General features: G+C 35.9%; 1 protein-coding gene, 1 long non-coding RNA gene and 1 pseudogene across 5 annotated transcripts; all 3 read right to left on the reverse strand.

Moving 5' to 3' along the window:
• LOC104760443 lies at positions 6,955–7,770 on the reverse strand. The gene is made up of 3 exons (XR_002036498.1): positions 7,565–7,770; positions 7,237–7,477; positions 6,955–7,163 (listed from the first exon to the last, which is right to left on the reverse strand). It is a non-coding gene; the product is annotated as an uncharacterized LOC104760443 (long non-coding RNA).
• LOC104760444 (protein PHLOEM PROTEIN 2-LIKE A8-like) lies at positions 10,963–12,490 on the reverse strand. Of its 4 annotated transcripts, none has more exons than XM_010483370.1 (3): positions 12,420–12,490; positions 11,596–12,087; positions 10,963–11,401 (listed from the first exon to the last, which is right to left on the reverse strand). In XM_010483370.1, the coding sequence occupies exons 2-3, from the start codon at positions 12,060–12,062 to the stop codon at positions 11,320–11,322; spliced, it is 549 nt and encodes a 182-aa protein (XP_010481672.1). In that variant the 5' UTR covers positions 12,063–12,087; positions 12,420–12,490; the 3' UTR covers positions 10,963–11,319. The 4 variants fall into 4 exon arrangements, with proteins under 4 accessions (XP_010481672.1, XP_010481674.1, XP_010481671.1 ...); XM_010483372.1 differs by having other exon boundaries at positions 10,963–11,331; positions 12,382–12,464; XM_010483369.1 differs by having other exon boundaries at positions 12,382–12,464.
• Positions 13,420–14,409, reverse strand: LOC104763112 (annotated as a pseudogene).

Consider the following 14,883-nt stretch of genomic DNA (forward strand, 5'->3'; position numbering starts at 1 on the left):
TGTTTAGCCAATTGTGTGGCCTTTGTGGCGGGTTGTTTAGCCAGAGTGCCTGTTTAGGTGGTTCTTTGGGACAGATGGTCTTTGTGACGATCCTTCGGGACAGATGGTCTTTGTGACGATCCGTGGGGCAGTGAGATGATCCTTGTGTGGTCATGAGGTATTCCAGTGAGGGGATATGTGGTTTGTAGTACATTGAGTTGTCTTACACGAGCCACAGGAAGGAAACCTGGATAGGGATAGGAATCAGACGTGTTCAGAATTGTTTGCTTGCGTCTCTTAGGGGACTTTGGTTCTCCTAGTACCGTCATATTCTAAGCTTTTGTGGCTTGAGAGTATGATTGGTATATCGACTTTGGATGACGATCCGGGGGCGCAGTGTAGGGTGGCAACCCGAGAGACGAGTATTGGACTTCTTTATATATTATGGCATGCGGGATTAGGCCTGATGAGGGGCCAATATTATGGCATGCAGGCTTCGGCCTGATGAGGAGCCAATAAACTTAAGGTTTAGGCCTTTGAAAAAAGGAAATTCTAAAAGTCAAGAGAAAATAATGCCTGGAGCGTGAGTCTATCGCCTAGAGGTGACCTTTCGTAGACCGGTCGGAGGAGTGTGGACCGTGGAGACGGTTGCACGGGAGTCCTTGGCTGATGGTAGTTCAAGATTCGAGGACGAATCTAAATTGGTGGAGGAGAATTGTAACATCCGTGAACCAAAATCCTGGTTTGGGGATGTGCATTGGTCGATGCTGGAAGAGCATCGGTTGATGCTGGAGGAGCATCGGTCTATGCAAGTTCAGTTTTCTGCGTTTTGACTTAAGTTAAATGCTGCGTTTTGGACAAAGAGAAAAGGAAAACCCTTAAGTCGTATGTTTGTCTCATTCGAGGAGTTTTAGCCGTTTTCAGAGAGGAAAGAAGAGAGAAAAGAGTTTTAAGTGTTCTTGGTGAGTTTTGAGAGATTGGAGGCGTTTCTGTAGAGATCTGTAGCTGAGATCGTTGTAGGAGCTTCCTAGGAGCGTGTATTTGCTTGTTTGTGGTTCAGAATCTTTTGTGTCAAAGGTAAGTGTATGACCATGGCTTATCTAAGCTGGAGATTCCTCTGATCTGTTTGTTTATGTGTTGTTAGGCTTGTTAGAATGTTATTTGAGGTGTTAGGAAGTTTCTTATGGCTTGGGATCGAGTCTTGTGGTTGCAGGAACGAAGATCCGGCAAGAAGCTTCGGGGAAAACGATGCTCGGCATGTGCATCGGTCGATGCACTATGTGCGCCGGTCGATGCTAGTGCGAGGACGGCGCAAACTGACCTATGAGCATTGGTCAATGCCATGTGGAGGCGTCAGTCGATGCGATTAGGGTTTCCGCGTGATGTCGAGCATGCGTCGGTCGATGCGTACCCAGTGTTGGTCGATGTTGTTCCTTGTTGGTGTCGGTCGATGCAAGTCTTGTGTTGGTCGATGCAGAGTCTGGTTTGTTGTTGATTGTTTTTTGATGGTTAGAGTATCTCTATTGCTTGTGTGTATAGCCCAGTAGATGGGAGGATTGCCTTACTGAGTGTTTATAAAATACTCATGCATTGCAATTTGTGTTTGTGGTTCAGGTAAAGGCAAAGTGTGATCGTGGAATCAAGGCAATGAAGAGGAGGATGTTCTAGGGACTCGATGTGATGTTGTCTGGCATTGCTAGGTTGCTAGAGTTGAGTCATTAGAAACATTGCTAGGTTGCTTGTTCCATGTTTTCTGATGATTGGCTATTGGATTATTGTTACATTTGATTACTGGTTATTATTTATTGGATATTTATTGGTATTAGATATTTCTGCTGTTGGTTGTGATTGTGGTTAGATGGCTAGTGGGTATGGGACCACTAGTTGTAGTTTATTGTTATTTATTATTTAATTACTTATTATTTAAAGAAAAACGGGTCAGGTCGTTTCAATAGTGAAATGGGTTCCACATCTACTTCTAGTATTAAAGAGGATGCTGTCAGTTAAGTCTTAGGGAAAGACAAGTCTGGAAGGGTTAGAGGTATGGGCATAGGGGTTACTTCTACAAAGCTATCATTCATTCAGGCTAGAGACGCCTATGTCCAGAAGCTCGAAGCAACACAAGCGGAATTGATCACCAAAACTGAAGATCTCCAAAATGTAGTTCGTGACTTGGCTAAAGGGAAGAAGGTTAGTATATTTAATTTTAAATCATGTGCTTGATGATAAGGCCAATTTGTATGTTTGTGTTTGTATTAACTTTATTATTCTTTCCACAGTCTGATGATTTTTCTGCATCGGAGGCTAGTAATGGTAGCCAAATTGACCCTAGGTGTCAACTTCTGGATTGGTGTTTAGAAGATGATGTTGTTGTCGGGGAAGGAGAGTTCTGCTCAGCCGAACCAAATTACAAGATTGGTCGTATTGCAATTGGTCCTAATGCAGCAGTTGTCGTTGTCAAATTTGTAACAAACAAAGATGCGTTTGTATGGAGGCCAACCACCATGGTTGTCTATCTTGGGGATGCTGTGGGAACGAAAATTGCATGGCCAACTGATAAATTGATATTGGACAATGGTGCAACATCCCCACATGAAAATCAATATGTTGGTTCAACGGTAATGTTTTACTTTGACTCTTAAATTATTATGAGATTGTAGAAAGATTTTAAATATGTCATTTTTTTAAATGACTTAGGCATCACTTGATAAAATCATCATCTTTCATTGGAATTCGGAGAATGTAGTAGTTGCTGAGGGTCGTTTGTGGTCAATGGATCCGAAAGAAAAGGCCAACAATATCCCTCTCGGACCTAATGCTGCCATCGTAAAGGTTGAGAAGGTCATTAAACATGACGCTTATTTGTGGAGACCTACTGATGATATGGTCTTGATGGGTGATGCACTTGATGCCTTTATCGCATGGCCAATAAAGAAGATATTGCTGACTAATACTATACATCCAACAAGAACATCATCACCAATAGCAACATCACCTGGGGTAAAAAATCTATCTATTGCTTAAGTTTATATTTGTTGTTATTGGTGATGGTCACTTCTGATATAAGTGTCTGTTTGGAATATAGACTGTGAGTTGCAGCATCAACACCACCAAATCAAATGGAAAGAAAAAGTGCATGCTGTTGGATTGTAATAATTCAGGACAAGTAGTTGCAGAAGGCAGGGTTTGTTCAACCAATCCAGAAGACAAAATCCACTTTGTCCCCTTAGGTGCAAACGCTAGCAAGGTATGGATAGAAGTATCAAACATTGGAGATGCAAAAGTGTGGAAACCAAATTCAGAAGTGGAGTTAGTTTCTGATGCTTTAGGTACAACAGTTGCGTGGCCTAATGATAAACTTGTGTTTGTGTGAAATTGTGGTGTACTTTGAGCTTGTGTGGTTGGATTTTAATTTATTAGTTTATGCCTTTAGAACATTGTAAACTTTGATTTCAATTAATGTGTTCAGGATTTTAAAGGTTTAACCTTTTTTTTTTATTTAAATACAGTAAATAATAAATTAATAAAAAATCAGTTAAATTAATCAAAAACAGTTAAAAAATATTATAACATAAAGTAACGCTAGTAAAAAAAAATAAAATAACTAAACAAGATTGCTATTATAAAATGAAATATAGCACTGTGTACAAACGCTATTTTATATTACCAATAAATAACACACTAAAACGTGCTATCTAATGTGCTGAACCTATTATCGTGGGCGATGATAGAGCGTTTACGAAAATGCTATAATATCGTTCGATAGCGTTTTTCCGATGCTAAGAATACATGATTTTCTTGTAGTGTATGTGTTCTTCCGAGGTCAAGCTCTCTGCTATATAACTCAATGAATCCTCCCAATTCAAGATCTTGATTTGGGTTGTTTGCATATTTCACCCTCATTTCCTCGAATTGTCTACCAAATCCGCCTCAAGGTTCTTCACAAGAATCACCACAAGGGTTTTTTTTTTTGCTTTTTTGAATGCTCGTGTAACTTTTGAAATTTGTTCAAGCACGTAACTGACTTTGTATACCTCTTGATGAGGACGTTGCCTCACCACATTATATATGATGAAGTTATCTCGCTATTCATATCCATGGAAACTGATGAATATTTGACGAGGACGATGCTACGGTGTAGGCTCTGCCATGGAAGGTCTCTAAATATAGCATTATTTCTATATATATATATATATATATATATATATATATATATATATATAATTTAGAATCTTTAAATTGATCATTTATAATCTTTAAATTGATCATATATTTTTTTTTTGAGTGCTCGTGTGACTTTTAAAATTCTACTTTTTATACACCTTGTGTTGTTACTTCACGATATATTATTTACAATTTGATCCGACCACACTACAAAAAACATAGCAGTTTCCGATGACCAAATCAGTCGGAAAAACAGTAAATCGGTTAAAAATTGTTTGTTGGAAAGTTAGTTGGAATTTCATTGGCAAAATCGGTTGGATTTCGGTTAGAAAAATACCTACTAATTTTCAACGGCAAAAACCGATCGACACTATATTACCCACAGTTATACAACCGTTTAAGTTTCCAATCGATATTCCTACCAATTATTTTCAACCGATTACTGAAAATATTCCACCCAAAATTTTTTCAAATTAATTTAAAATACAGATATTGAAAATTAATTAAAAATCAGAAAATTCAAAATTAATTAAAAATCAGGAAATACTATATATATATATATATATATATATATATATATATATANTATATATCAAGCCTTGAATTGGGCAATGGAGAGCCTTCTGGCGGCTGGCGTGGACTGTTATATTTTCGAGACGGATTGTGCAGAGCTAATGGTGATGGTGCAAGCTCCGGAAGATTGGCCAGCTTTTTCCAACTTGCTAGATGATTTCAGTTTACCAGATCCTCTATTCCCGGCTTCACCCTTAGGAGGATTCCACGTACGGCTAATGTGAGGGCAGATTGTTTTGTCCGTTCTTCGCGTACTCTAGTTTCAGAAGTATCTTTTGTAAATTCTTTCCCTCCAGTTTGGGCAACCAATCTTGAAGTTATTTTCTAATTTAATGTGTGGTTGACAAAATATATATATATATATATATATAAGTTATTTTCAATAAAACCACATAATAGATTCTTATGTTAACAGTTTAGTCCTTTTTTGGGACATCTGACAAAAAAACTAGTTAAATTAAAACATTGAAGTCTAATTTTGAGTTTCATCATCAACTTCGTCTTCATTTGGATGACACTCCGGAAATTTGCTAAGAAGCTTCTCAATAATATCCTTCAAATATTGGATTGTTTTGGTATTTTCCCTTCTCTCCTTAACTAGCCCATAAATCTGGTTGCATGCTTCTTTTAACTTCTTGTCATTATCCAAGCTAGATAAGAAGGTAGCATCTAAATCTTCATGGTCTGGAAGAGATCCAAATCCAAATCATTGTCTTTTTTTTTTTAGTATTTCCTGAGATTCAACCATGCATAATGTAAAAATATGGAAACATCATGTTAATAATCAAAGAGTTAAGAAGTATCAAGGATCCAAGTGTTGATCTCAGATAGTAAAAAGCATGTTAAGAATAAAAATGAAATTCTCGTACGTTACGAACCAAATCGTTGATCATAAAACAAAAGAGCATGGTAGCCTGAACCGGTCCATCTTCAAGTGGCTCTTTAGATTGGAGGTCATGCACCTGTTCTTTCAGAGTCTCCACAATCCACTTACCCTTCTTGTAGACAATCATGCAGTCTTTTTACTTTTATAAACATCTTCAATGAAAGTCAGCATATTGAGCTCCACTCCACCATTTTCAATAGTCTGATATACATAAAGAACATAATTAATATCTATTGAAATTATTATTTTTAAAGATATAAAGAAATTCAAAATTACCATCTCATCTTTACCCCCCCCCCCCCCCNNNNCTACTATTACCTAGGTGGCTGCAGACAGACAAAATCAAATAAATGCAAGAATCACTTATTCTAAAGGTAGTAACACTACAAGAAAACATGGAATTACCGACTACAAAAACAATCACTATACAGTCGCAAACTACTTAGTAACGACTGATTGGCGACTAATAATTTTGGTCGCTAAACAGAGCGTCGCTAAAATAATCAGTCGCTAAAGAGTCAACACGGAGCTACTAATTGGCGACTGATAATTTTGGTCGTTCTTCCCACGCCAAACAGTCGCTAAAAGTTGCGACTGAATTGCAACGCTTTAGCGACTGATCTGGTTACTCATTTGCGACTGTTTTGGTTACTTATTTGTGTACGTTTCGGTGACTGTTTTACGATTGTTTAATTATCATGTTTCTAAAAAAAATCGGTTAAAATTGATATATTTGATTTTGTAATACGAAAACTGATTATGAAAACTATAACTAAAACATAACAAACATGAAATCAAACAAAGACATAAGTTTCAACATATATCCAACATAAGTTCCAGAAAATATCCAAAAAAACCATTTCAAGAGTACAAGTACAACCATTACAAAAGTTTTTAAGGTCATGAGGGATAGTGAAGGAAACTAACTTTGAACGTCCGCAGGGTCGGAGTCATTGGTTTGAGACTCGAGGAAGGCGACATAGTTTGGGTTAGTCTTGAGGAAGCTCACCAAGCGTTTGATCTCTGCTTGTTTCTCAGATGCAACCCGTAAAGCCTGAGCTGCAACCCGTGATGCCTCAGCTTCACGCTCTACTTGTAGAGCTGCTTGTTGCTCTATTTTGCGGTTAGCTTCTTCAAGCTATTGTTGCAGGCTTGTGAAAGAAGAAGAGCTTCCAGGGAAGTTCCGCTTCCCGTTGACGTAACTTCCTAGGCTTCCAACTCCAAAGTATGTTCCTCTATCACTTATGAAAGTAGACTGCATAAACAAAACAGAGAGAAAAAGTTAACATAATTACTTAACAATGAAAAACTTAATAGATTATTAGAAAGAAGCAAATTAACTGAAGAAAGAGCTCATCATCCCCCTCATGAGATAGCTCTAATCAACGTGAAGTACCATCAGAAGACTCATCATTATCCAGAGCAGCCAACTTAGCTTCCATTTTTTCTTATATGTCTAATGAACTGCTTGCGCGTTCTTATCCACAAAATTACCATCTTTTTTGGTATGAGTCCTGCAGAAAACTTCAAGAATAGTTGGCAGTCTTCCCAATTCCACTTCCTGAAATGTTAGACAATAAAAAGGTTAGGAACCATATTATGTAATTTATTAAACAATGAAAAAGTTAACTCACCATCTCTTGTTCGATTTGTAAGTAAGACTTCTGCCCTGATACATGCTTGTGGGGCCAAGACTATTACGGTCAGACATTCGAGCTGCTGAAGTGGTTGCACTTTTTGCCATGGCTTCTTATGTGTTCCAATAGTCACACATTTCTTTCCAAATATTGTTCTCAATCCAAGTCGGTTTCACTTTATCTCGCTGAGATGCTTCCTTGGAAAACTGGTTAGTGAGGGATCCCAGGTGTGTGTTTTCTACAAAAGAAGACTAGTGTTAGTGATCAAAAAACCAAAAAAAAAACTATAAATACAGAAATCAAATTGAAAGGAGTAGAAGTTTACCGCAAATTCCAAGAAGTGTCTTTCTCTTTTTTCATTAGAAACACAACCCCAACTGTAATATAGCCCATCAAACTTGTTTGTAAACCCTTTTGTAATCTTTCGGGTAAGTTTTGACTTGTCCTTACCAAACCCTCATACACAAACAAATCGAAAGTAAAAAATTCAAAAAGAAACAAACACAAACACAAGTTTTCCAAACACAAACAAAAGTGTTCCAAACACAAACACAAACACAAACACAAACAAACCTTCAAACAGAAACAAATCGAAAGTAAAAAATTCAAACAGAAACAAAACAAACACAAACACAAGTTTTCCAAATACAAACACAAGTGTTCCAAACACAAACACAAACAAACCTTCAAACAGAAACAAATAAAAAGTACAAAATTCTTAACATTCTAATCAAACACAAACACAAGTGTTCCAAATTCAAACAAACCTAAAAATTCTAACCAATCCAATAAAAAATCTAATCACTCTAATCAACAAAAAATTATATTCTTACCAAGTGGTTCCACGATCTAATTTGGGAGAGAGGACAATGGTATACAACTCACGGCCTGGCTGGACAAGCATGTCATGTAATTGGGCGAGTACATCAGCTGGGATATTTGATTGCCTTAAACCGTCATCCTCACAATCTGCTTCATCTTCTTCTTCCTCATGTGAGTTTTGCGCTTGAGAACTGTGATGCGATGCAGAGCCTGCTCGAGGTTGAGAAGAGGGTGGACGATGATTTTTGACGTGAGGAGACTGTCGAGGTTGATTCGTGACTGAAGGTTGAGGAGACTTTCGAAGTTGAGTCGAGAATTCTGGTGGATTCGTCGTAGAGGCGAGAGGTTGAGGAAAAGGACGCCTTTGGAGCTTCGCTGGAAGCTGATGCTCCTCGAAGTTGACTCGAGTTCTGGAACAGATTTGTCGGAGGTGGATAGTCTCTGTAAGTAGGTGTAGGTCTCTGGAGGAGTGGGACAGGAATTCTCTGAGAATCAGTGTCTGGGTCTCACTGGTTCGCCAGCGTGAAGGCATATTGGCTGGGAAGATTAGGGGTCTTCGATTTGCCGCTTGTGAGGGTCGATTTGAGGGGTTTCTTCTTCCTCCTCCTCTTTTCTTTACTCCTGCCATCAAAATCGAGAGATACAAGGAGGGACTATGACGTTTCTCGATTGAAAGCAATTGATATCGAGAAGAAGAGAAACGATTGAGTTGGGGATGTGAGGGATTAGGGTTTTGAGGAATAAACGAAAGAAGAAGAGAAACAATTGAAAATATATTTGAGGGGTTAGGGTTTTCTCGGGGTAGAAGAGAAACGGTTTGGGTTTGAGCCGTTTTGTTATAGCCCAAATTTTGTTAAAAGCCCAAATCAAATAAAGCAGTCACTAAAGAGTAGCTGTTTGGTCGCAATGTTTGGCGACTGTCAAATTGGTCTCCAAATTAATCGCAAATTGGCGCCTACACTGCGACATTATGAATCAGTCTCGAATTAGCACATATTAGGTAACTGTTTTATTTTAGTAGCATTGAGTAGCAAAACAATCGCAATTCAGTCGTTGAATTTAGCGAATGTGTTTTAGGTCACAACTTATAGTCGATATTTCCATGTTTTCTTGTAGTGTAAGAACAACATACATGTGCATATAAACAACATACAAACCATTTCCTCGTTATATAATTTTTCGTAAACTAGTGTGACCGAACAAAAAGATAGTATGGGTGGTGGTTTGGTGTGAGGAGGTAGTTGTCGTCTTGAGAAGTTGTAAAGGGTTGCTCTGGTGTATGTTCAATGGTGACAGACGCAATAGGTTTCTCACCAATATCATATAATTATTTATAGGAACATTTTTAAAAATATCCATTTTTAAAAATATCCATTTTTATGTCAATTTTTAAATAAATCTTTTCTGTTGTTTATTTTCAAAAATACCTTTTCAATATATAAAATGATTAAATTCTAAAAATCTATACTCCAAATATGAAACCATACACCCTTAAAACTATACCTTACATATAAAATAGAAAACTCAAACCTAAAAAAAGATTCTAGAAATTAGTTTAATATTTTATAATTGTGTAAAAGAGAGAAAAAATGGAAATGGCCAAGAAAAGAAGTATTTTTGAAAAAAATATCTTAAAAGTGGCATTGCTAAGAAATTCTCTTCTTCTTTTTTTAATGCATTTTAGATTTAGTTTTTTCATCTTTTTATGTTTTCATTGGTGAGAGACTCATTTAGATTTAGATTGAATCTCTCATCAACATAAATTTTAAAAAATAAATTAATTAATATTTGTAATAGATATAGTTAATATTTGTAATAGATATAACTTGAATACTTATTTCAAATTTTATTTTAAATGAAAAGAATTATAGCTAATATATTTTAAATCATATCAAACTACATTTTAAGTATCTTTCAACTTTGATTAATTAGTCATATTTGTTTATATACTATATAATAGTAATAATAGTTGTAATATATTATTTTAATAGTTATAGTAATTTAATTACCATTAACTAAAACTAATATTAATATACAATTTAAACTGATGTATAATGGAACTTATTATGTAGATAATTATTTTGTGATTTACAAAAAAATAATAACATCTAAACTATTTAATTAATGTTTAAAGCTATTAGAGATTGATTTATTATAAAGCTAATTATAAAGAGACATGTGTTGTATTTGGAACCCACATAAGATCTCATGGGTTCTCAAAGTCTCACAAATGAGAATTTTTGTTTTTTTTTTTTTTTTTGACAAACCACAATTGAGAATCTATTCTCACTTAATTTCTCAAAAGATTATTTTTTTTAATTATTTTTTGGTGGTAAGATACTCAATGAGAGACTTTCACTCCACATGTTCTAAATTGCCTCAACCTTTTGGAGAACAGGCCCCATCCCCAAGACCGAAGTAAATAAAAAGATTGATCATCAAAATCGATAACACAAGAAAGAAACATGCGATCTTGTTTGGATATATGCTAGAATCACACAACAGGATCACCTCTTTGATCGATAACAAAAACAGAAGTTGAATAGGGAAAAAACTATAGGATATAGATATGGAAAGGAGATAATAGTAAATAGTAAACCTTGTATACACTATATATATTGTAAACCTAACATCTAATAGAATTATTCAGCCTCCATTCCTACATGGTATCAGAGCATCTATACCTAAACCTAGAATTTTAAACCTAATTTTTTTTTTTGCCAATGACCAAAAAAACATACAACAAAAACTGTATGATATTGATATAAGACAAAACAATGTAACTACAGAAAACAATTATTCAGAAGGAAGGTCGTACTAAGACCAAATAACACAGAACTACATAAAAAACAAAACAAAATGAACACAACATTCATAAGCCAGACAAACTATAGCAAAACATTTTCTACGAATCTAACTTTCTTCTTATTTTGTGGTTTTTTTTGTCAACATTTTTGGGGGTTCTGTAATATCTATACCACATATTTCTTAATGTATCTAAGGAGGTGATGATGATGTGGTCACATGTGGTGGTTTTCATCTGAAAAACCTTATAGAAAACAAAAAGACCGACTAACCATGATACAGCGAACCGAAGGTTCCCATCAGTGAAAAGCAGTTTTGGTAAGAAGAAACCACAGAAAAAAGCCAACGTAGCAGAAACGAGAAGAGTTACTCCACTTCCGACATGTTCTGTTTTTCCGTAATTGGGATCTCTTCTCAACAGCTCTTTCTTAACCTCCCTGGTTGTACGCATTACTAGAACGTCATCTGATAAGGTACATGGATGAGTGAAACCGTAGTCGGGATAATTTTCAAAAAGAAACCGTAGTCGGGATATCTGAGAAAGGAGAAAAGCCGAAAAAGCTAAGTTACAATACTTAAACCTAGCTAGAACTGGCTTGAAATGTTTCTTCTAGACCAAGGCTAAATTCTTAAAACAGAATTTAAATACTATATATACTAACTAGTGACTAGACCAGACCACCCTCTAGAATCTATCAATAAAAGGATGAAAAACAATCAAAATATTACCTATCGTTCCAGACCATGCCGCTTATGCCAGCAATGTACTCCACAGCCTCTTTCCACTTCTGGATCTGCACCTTCCCATATTTATTCCTCAACCTCTGGAATGTTACACCGAACACACCATTGAATTTTTTCACCTCGCTAGGGGTCACATTGACAAAGATGGGGATCACCACGAGTTCACCAGCCTCCACGCACTCTTTCATCCTTACAAGCTCGTCCAAACACCACTTTGATTCTGAGTACCGCTTAGAAAAGATTGCGAGCGCAATAGCTGACTCTTCGATCTTCTCGAAGAGATCGGTTATTGGTTTACCCTTCTGCACTTTGTCATCTATGAAGTAGTTGATGTTATTTCTTTGGAGCTCAGTCAAGAGACGTTTAACGAAAGTGTGGAGGAGCTCTTCTTTCCGGTAATTGAGGAAAACCTGAGGACGTCTGTCTCCAGCTTGGGAAAAGGCTGCCCCCATAAGGTTTGATTTTACCAGCAATTACCTGGAAAATTGTCAGAACAAAAGTTTCAAAACTAAAGTCACTGTATAACACAAATCTCAAATTATACCATATACCAAAAACCTGGTGGAAAACTGAAAAGAAAAAAAAAACTCATTTGCAGCTACAAATCTTCTCTTCTGATATATATTCAAGAACCAAAAAGACAACAAAAGTGAAGTCAAAGAACTGAAAATTTGTCTGTAAGGTATGCTAATAAAGTAAAAAGTACAATCAGGCTAAAAAAGTTTCTAGAGGCATGAAAAACACAAAAAGAAACGATTCATGATTACAAACCTTCAGAAACGAAGAACAGCGGGTAGATTATAACTCACCAAAAAAGTTTGAAGACTATGAGGTTGAATCTTGATCTGTTTTGGGGATTCGAGAATAATGTTAAAGAACTAATATAAATTACCTGTTTTGGAAGAAGATGGGGTCGTCTAAAGTTTTTAATTAATAAATGAAGTGTAAAGACAAACCCAAAACGTTGTCAAAAACAAAAAACAAAAAAAAAAGACAAACCCAAAACGTTATTATGAAATATGAATCTATGATTAATGTATCTAAGTCAAAACAAAAAAAATAATGGGTATTGTAGGAAAATAGTTTAAGTTTAGCACCGTCCGGTTAATCCAAACAAACGGTTTCGGTATTTAGATTACGCCCAATCTAGTAGGTCGATCCAACACTTAATTGCGAGTTTGTTGTACTATGAAGAGTTGTCATTTCCCATATCACTTAATTTGAGTAGCACAACAGTGGCGGGAAAACACATAAGAGGAGATAAACTAATAAGGTCAAAGTTAAAGAGGATGTGGCATATTGGGTTGTTCATTACACATTGTGAAAGTCAATCTAGTGGTTGCCAAATGTTTAGTGTGTTTGTTTTATGAAATCTAAGGTTCCATTTTCAGAGAAAAAAAAAACAATTTTTGTAGATTGATAGAGATGTTAAGTTGTCTCTAACTAAAACTTTTGATTATGTTTTTAATATTGTAAATAATTAAATTTACACTCATTTTGTAAAAAAAAGTTTGGTTTGGTTTGAAAATGATGATTAATTAACAAAAAAGGTAGTATGGTGGTAATAGGCATGCAGAGTCTACAGTGTCTACACTACTCAAAAGTCAGAAGCCTTCATGTAATATGTACTATTGAGTATTATCAACAAACCAAGTCAATCTTTGCTTACTTTTATATTCTAACGTTTTCCATGTAGAGGGATCTAAAATATCAATTTGTTATATTTATTCTGTATTCATCTTTATGAGAAATGACAACTCTTCATAGTACAACAAACTCTATCAAATAATTGATGCAAGGTCAAACTAATCAAAATCGAATTATTTCATAAAAAAATGTCGAATGCAACAATGAAACCATTAACCACTCAGTTTCCACAGCTCGATTGATTATGAAACGACCAAGAAGAATAGAGAAAACAGACATAAGGCCTAAAACATAAGGACCAAAAACTATTGTGAAAAGAAGAAACAGACTTAGGAAACGTATAACAACTCTAATCACTTCATCTGTTCTTGCCGCCAATTGGTTGCGTTCCGCTTCAAAAATTTTGCGTTCGCTCTCGGAGATGTCTTTTAAAACTTTCTTAACCTCCTCGACGATTGTTCTCACCAAATCATTCTGCCCACTGTCATCACAACAGAGATCAAAATATCTATGAAGTGAACAAATTCTGTCTTCAACTAACCAAGAAACAGAGTCTTGAAACAGAGTATTCTAACCAAGAACAGAAGAAAAGAGACAAGTCTAGACCTGTATCGTGACGAAGACAAGCCAGCTTTCCTCGAGACACAAAATAAAGCTTCCTTCCATTTCCGAAAAGTTTCCTGCTAGCCGCGATGCATTGACTTCAGGTCCCGGAAGTTGTCTCCGAACTTTCCCTTCAGTTTCTTCACATCGTCAGTTTTCATCTTAAAGAAGATAGGAATCACTGTAAGGCTTCCTTCTTCCACACATTCTTTAATCTTAGCAAGCTCATCTAAGCACCATCTCGACTCGGTGAAGTTCTTGGAGAAGATTGTCAGCGCGACTCTCGATTCCTCGATCCTGTTGAAGAGATGATCAAGATCTTTGCCTCTAAGCTCATGATCATCTATAAAGACGTTTACATTCTCTTTTAAAAGAGCATCCACTAGAAAACCTAGGAACCCGTCTCGCAACTTTTCGCCTCGGAAGTTGATGAACACTTGGTACTGAGGTGGGATCGGTCCAACGTTGGTAAAGAGGGATAAGGAGGAGCCCATGGAAGGTGATGATGGTCTTTGAGAAAATTATTTGTAGAAGGAAAAAAATAGAGCAATTGAGTTTAATGGTTTCAATGTGTTTTGACTTAATCACAATTGATATTCCATGCTTATTGATCATTGATCTACAAAGACAACTAAACAAGTTGACCGGATTTGAGTAAGTCTTATATTAATCCATATAACTTAATTACAGCTGGGTAGTTGTTGAAACAACAACAAAAAAAAAACATAGAAAATGACACATAGTAACGTAATAATAGGCGAACAGTATGGATACCTCAATTGACCAAGATAAGAAAATATACATCCAAAGACAATTTTTTGTCGTTGTATATATTTTCATGTTAGCTAGGTAAGTTCCAAGCATCTATTTGACTCGGGAACCTCTTGGAGAAAGATCATACCACATTGCCTTTCACGCTTGCTTAGCGATTAACATGGTCTGAAGAAGACTCAATATCCTGAAATACCTTATGTGAATAAAAATGAATCAAAGAGGAGTTTTATTTATGTTTTTTTTTTTTTT

Source organism: Camelina sativa, chromosome 18 (assembly GCF_000633955.1).
Source record: "Camelina sativa cultivar DH55 chromosome 18, Cs, whole genome shotgun sequence".
Classification (NCBI taxonomy): Eukaryota; Viridiplantae; Streptophyta; class Magnoliopsida; order Brassicales; family Brassicaceae; genus Camelina; species Camelina sativa.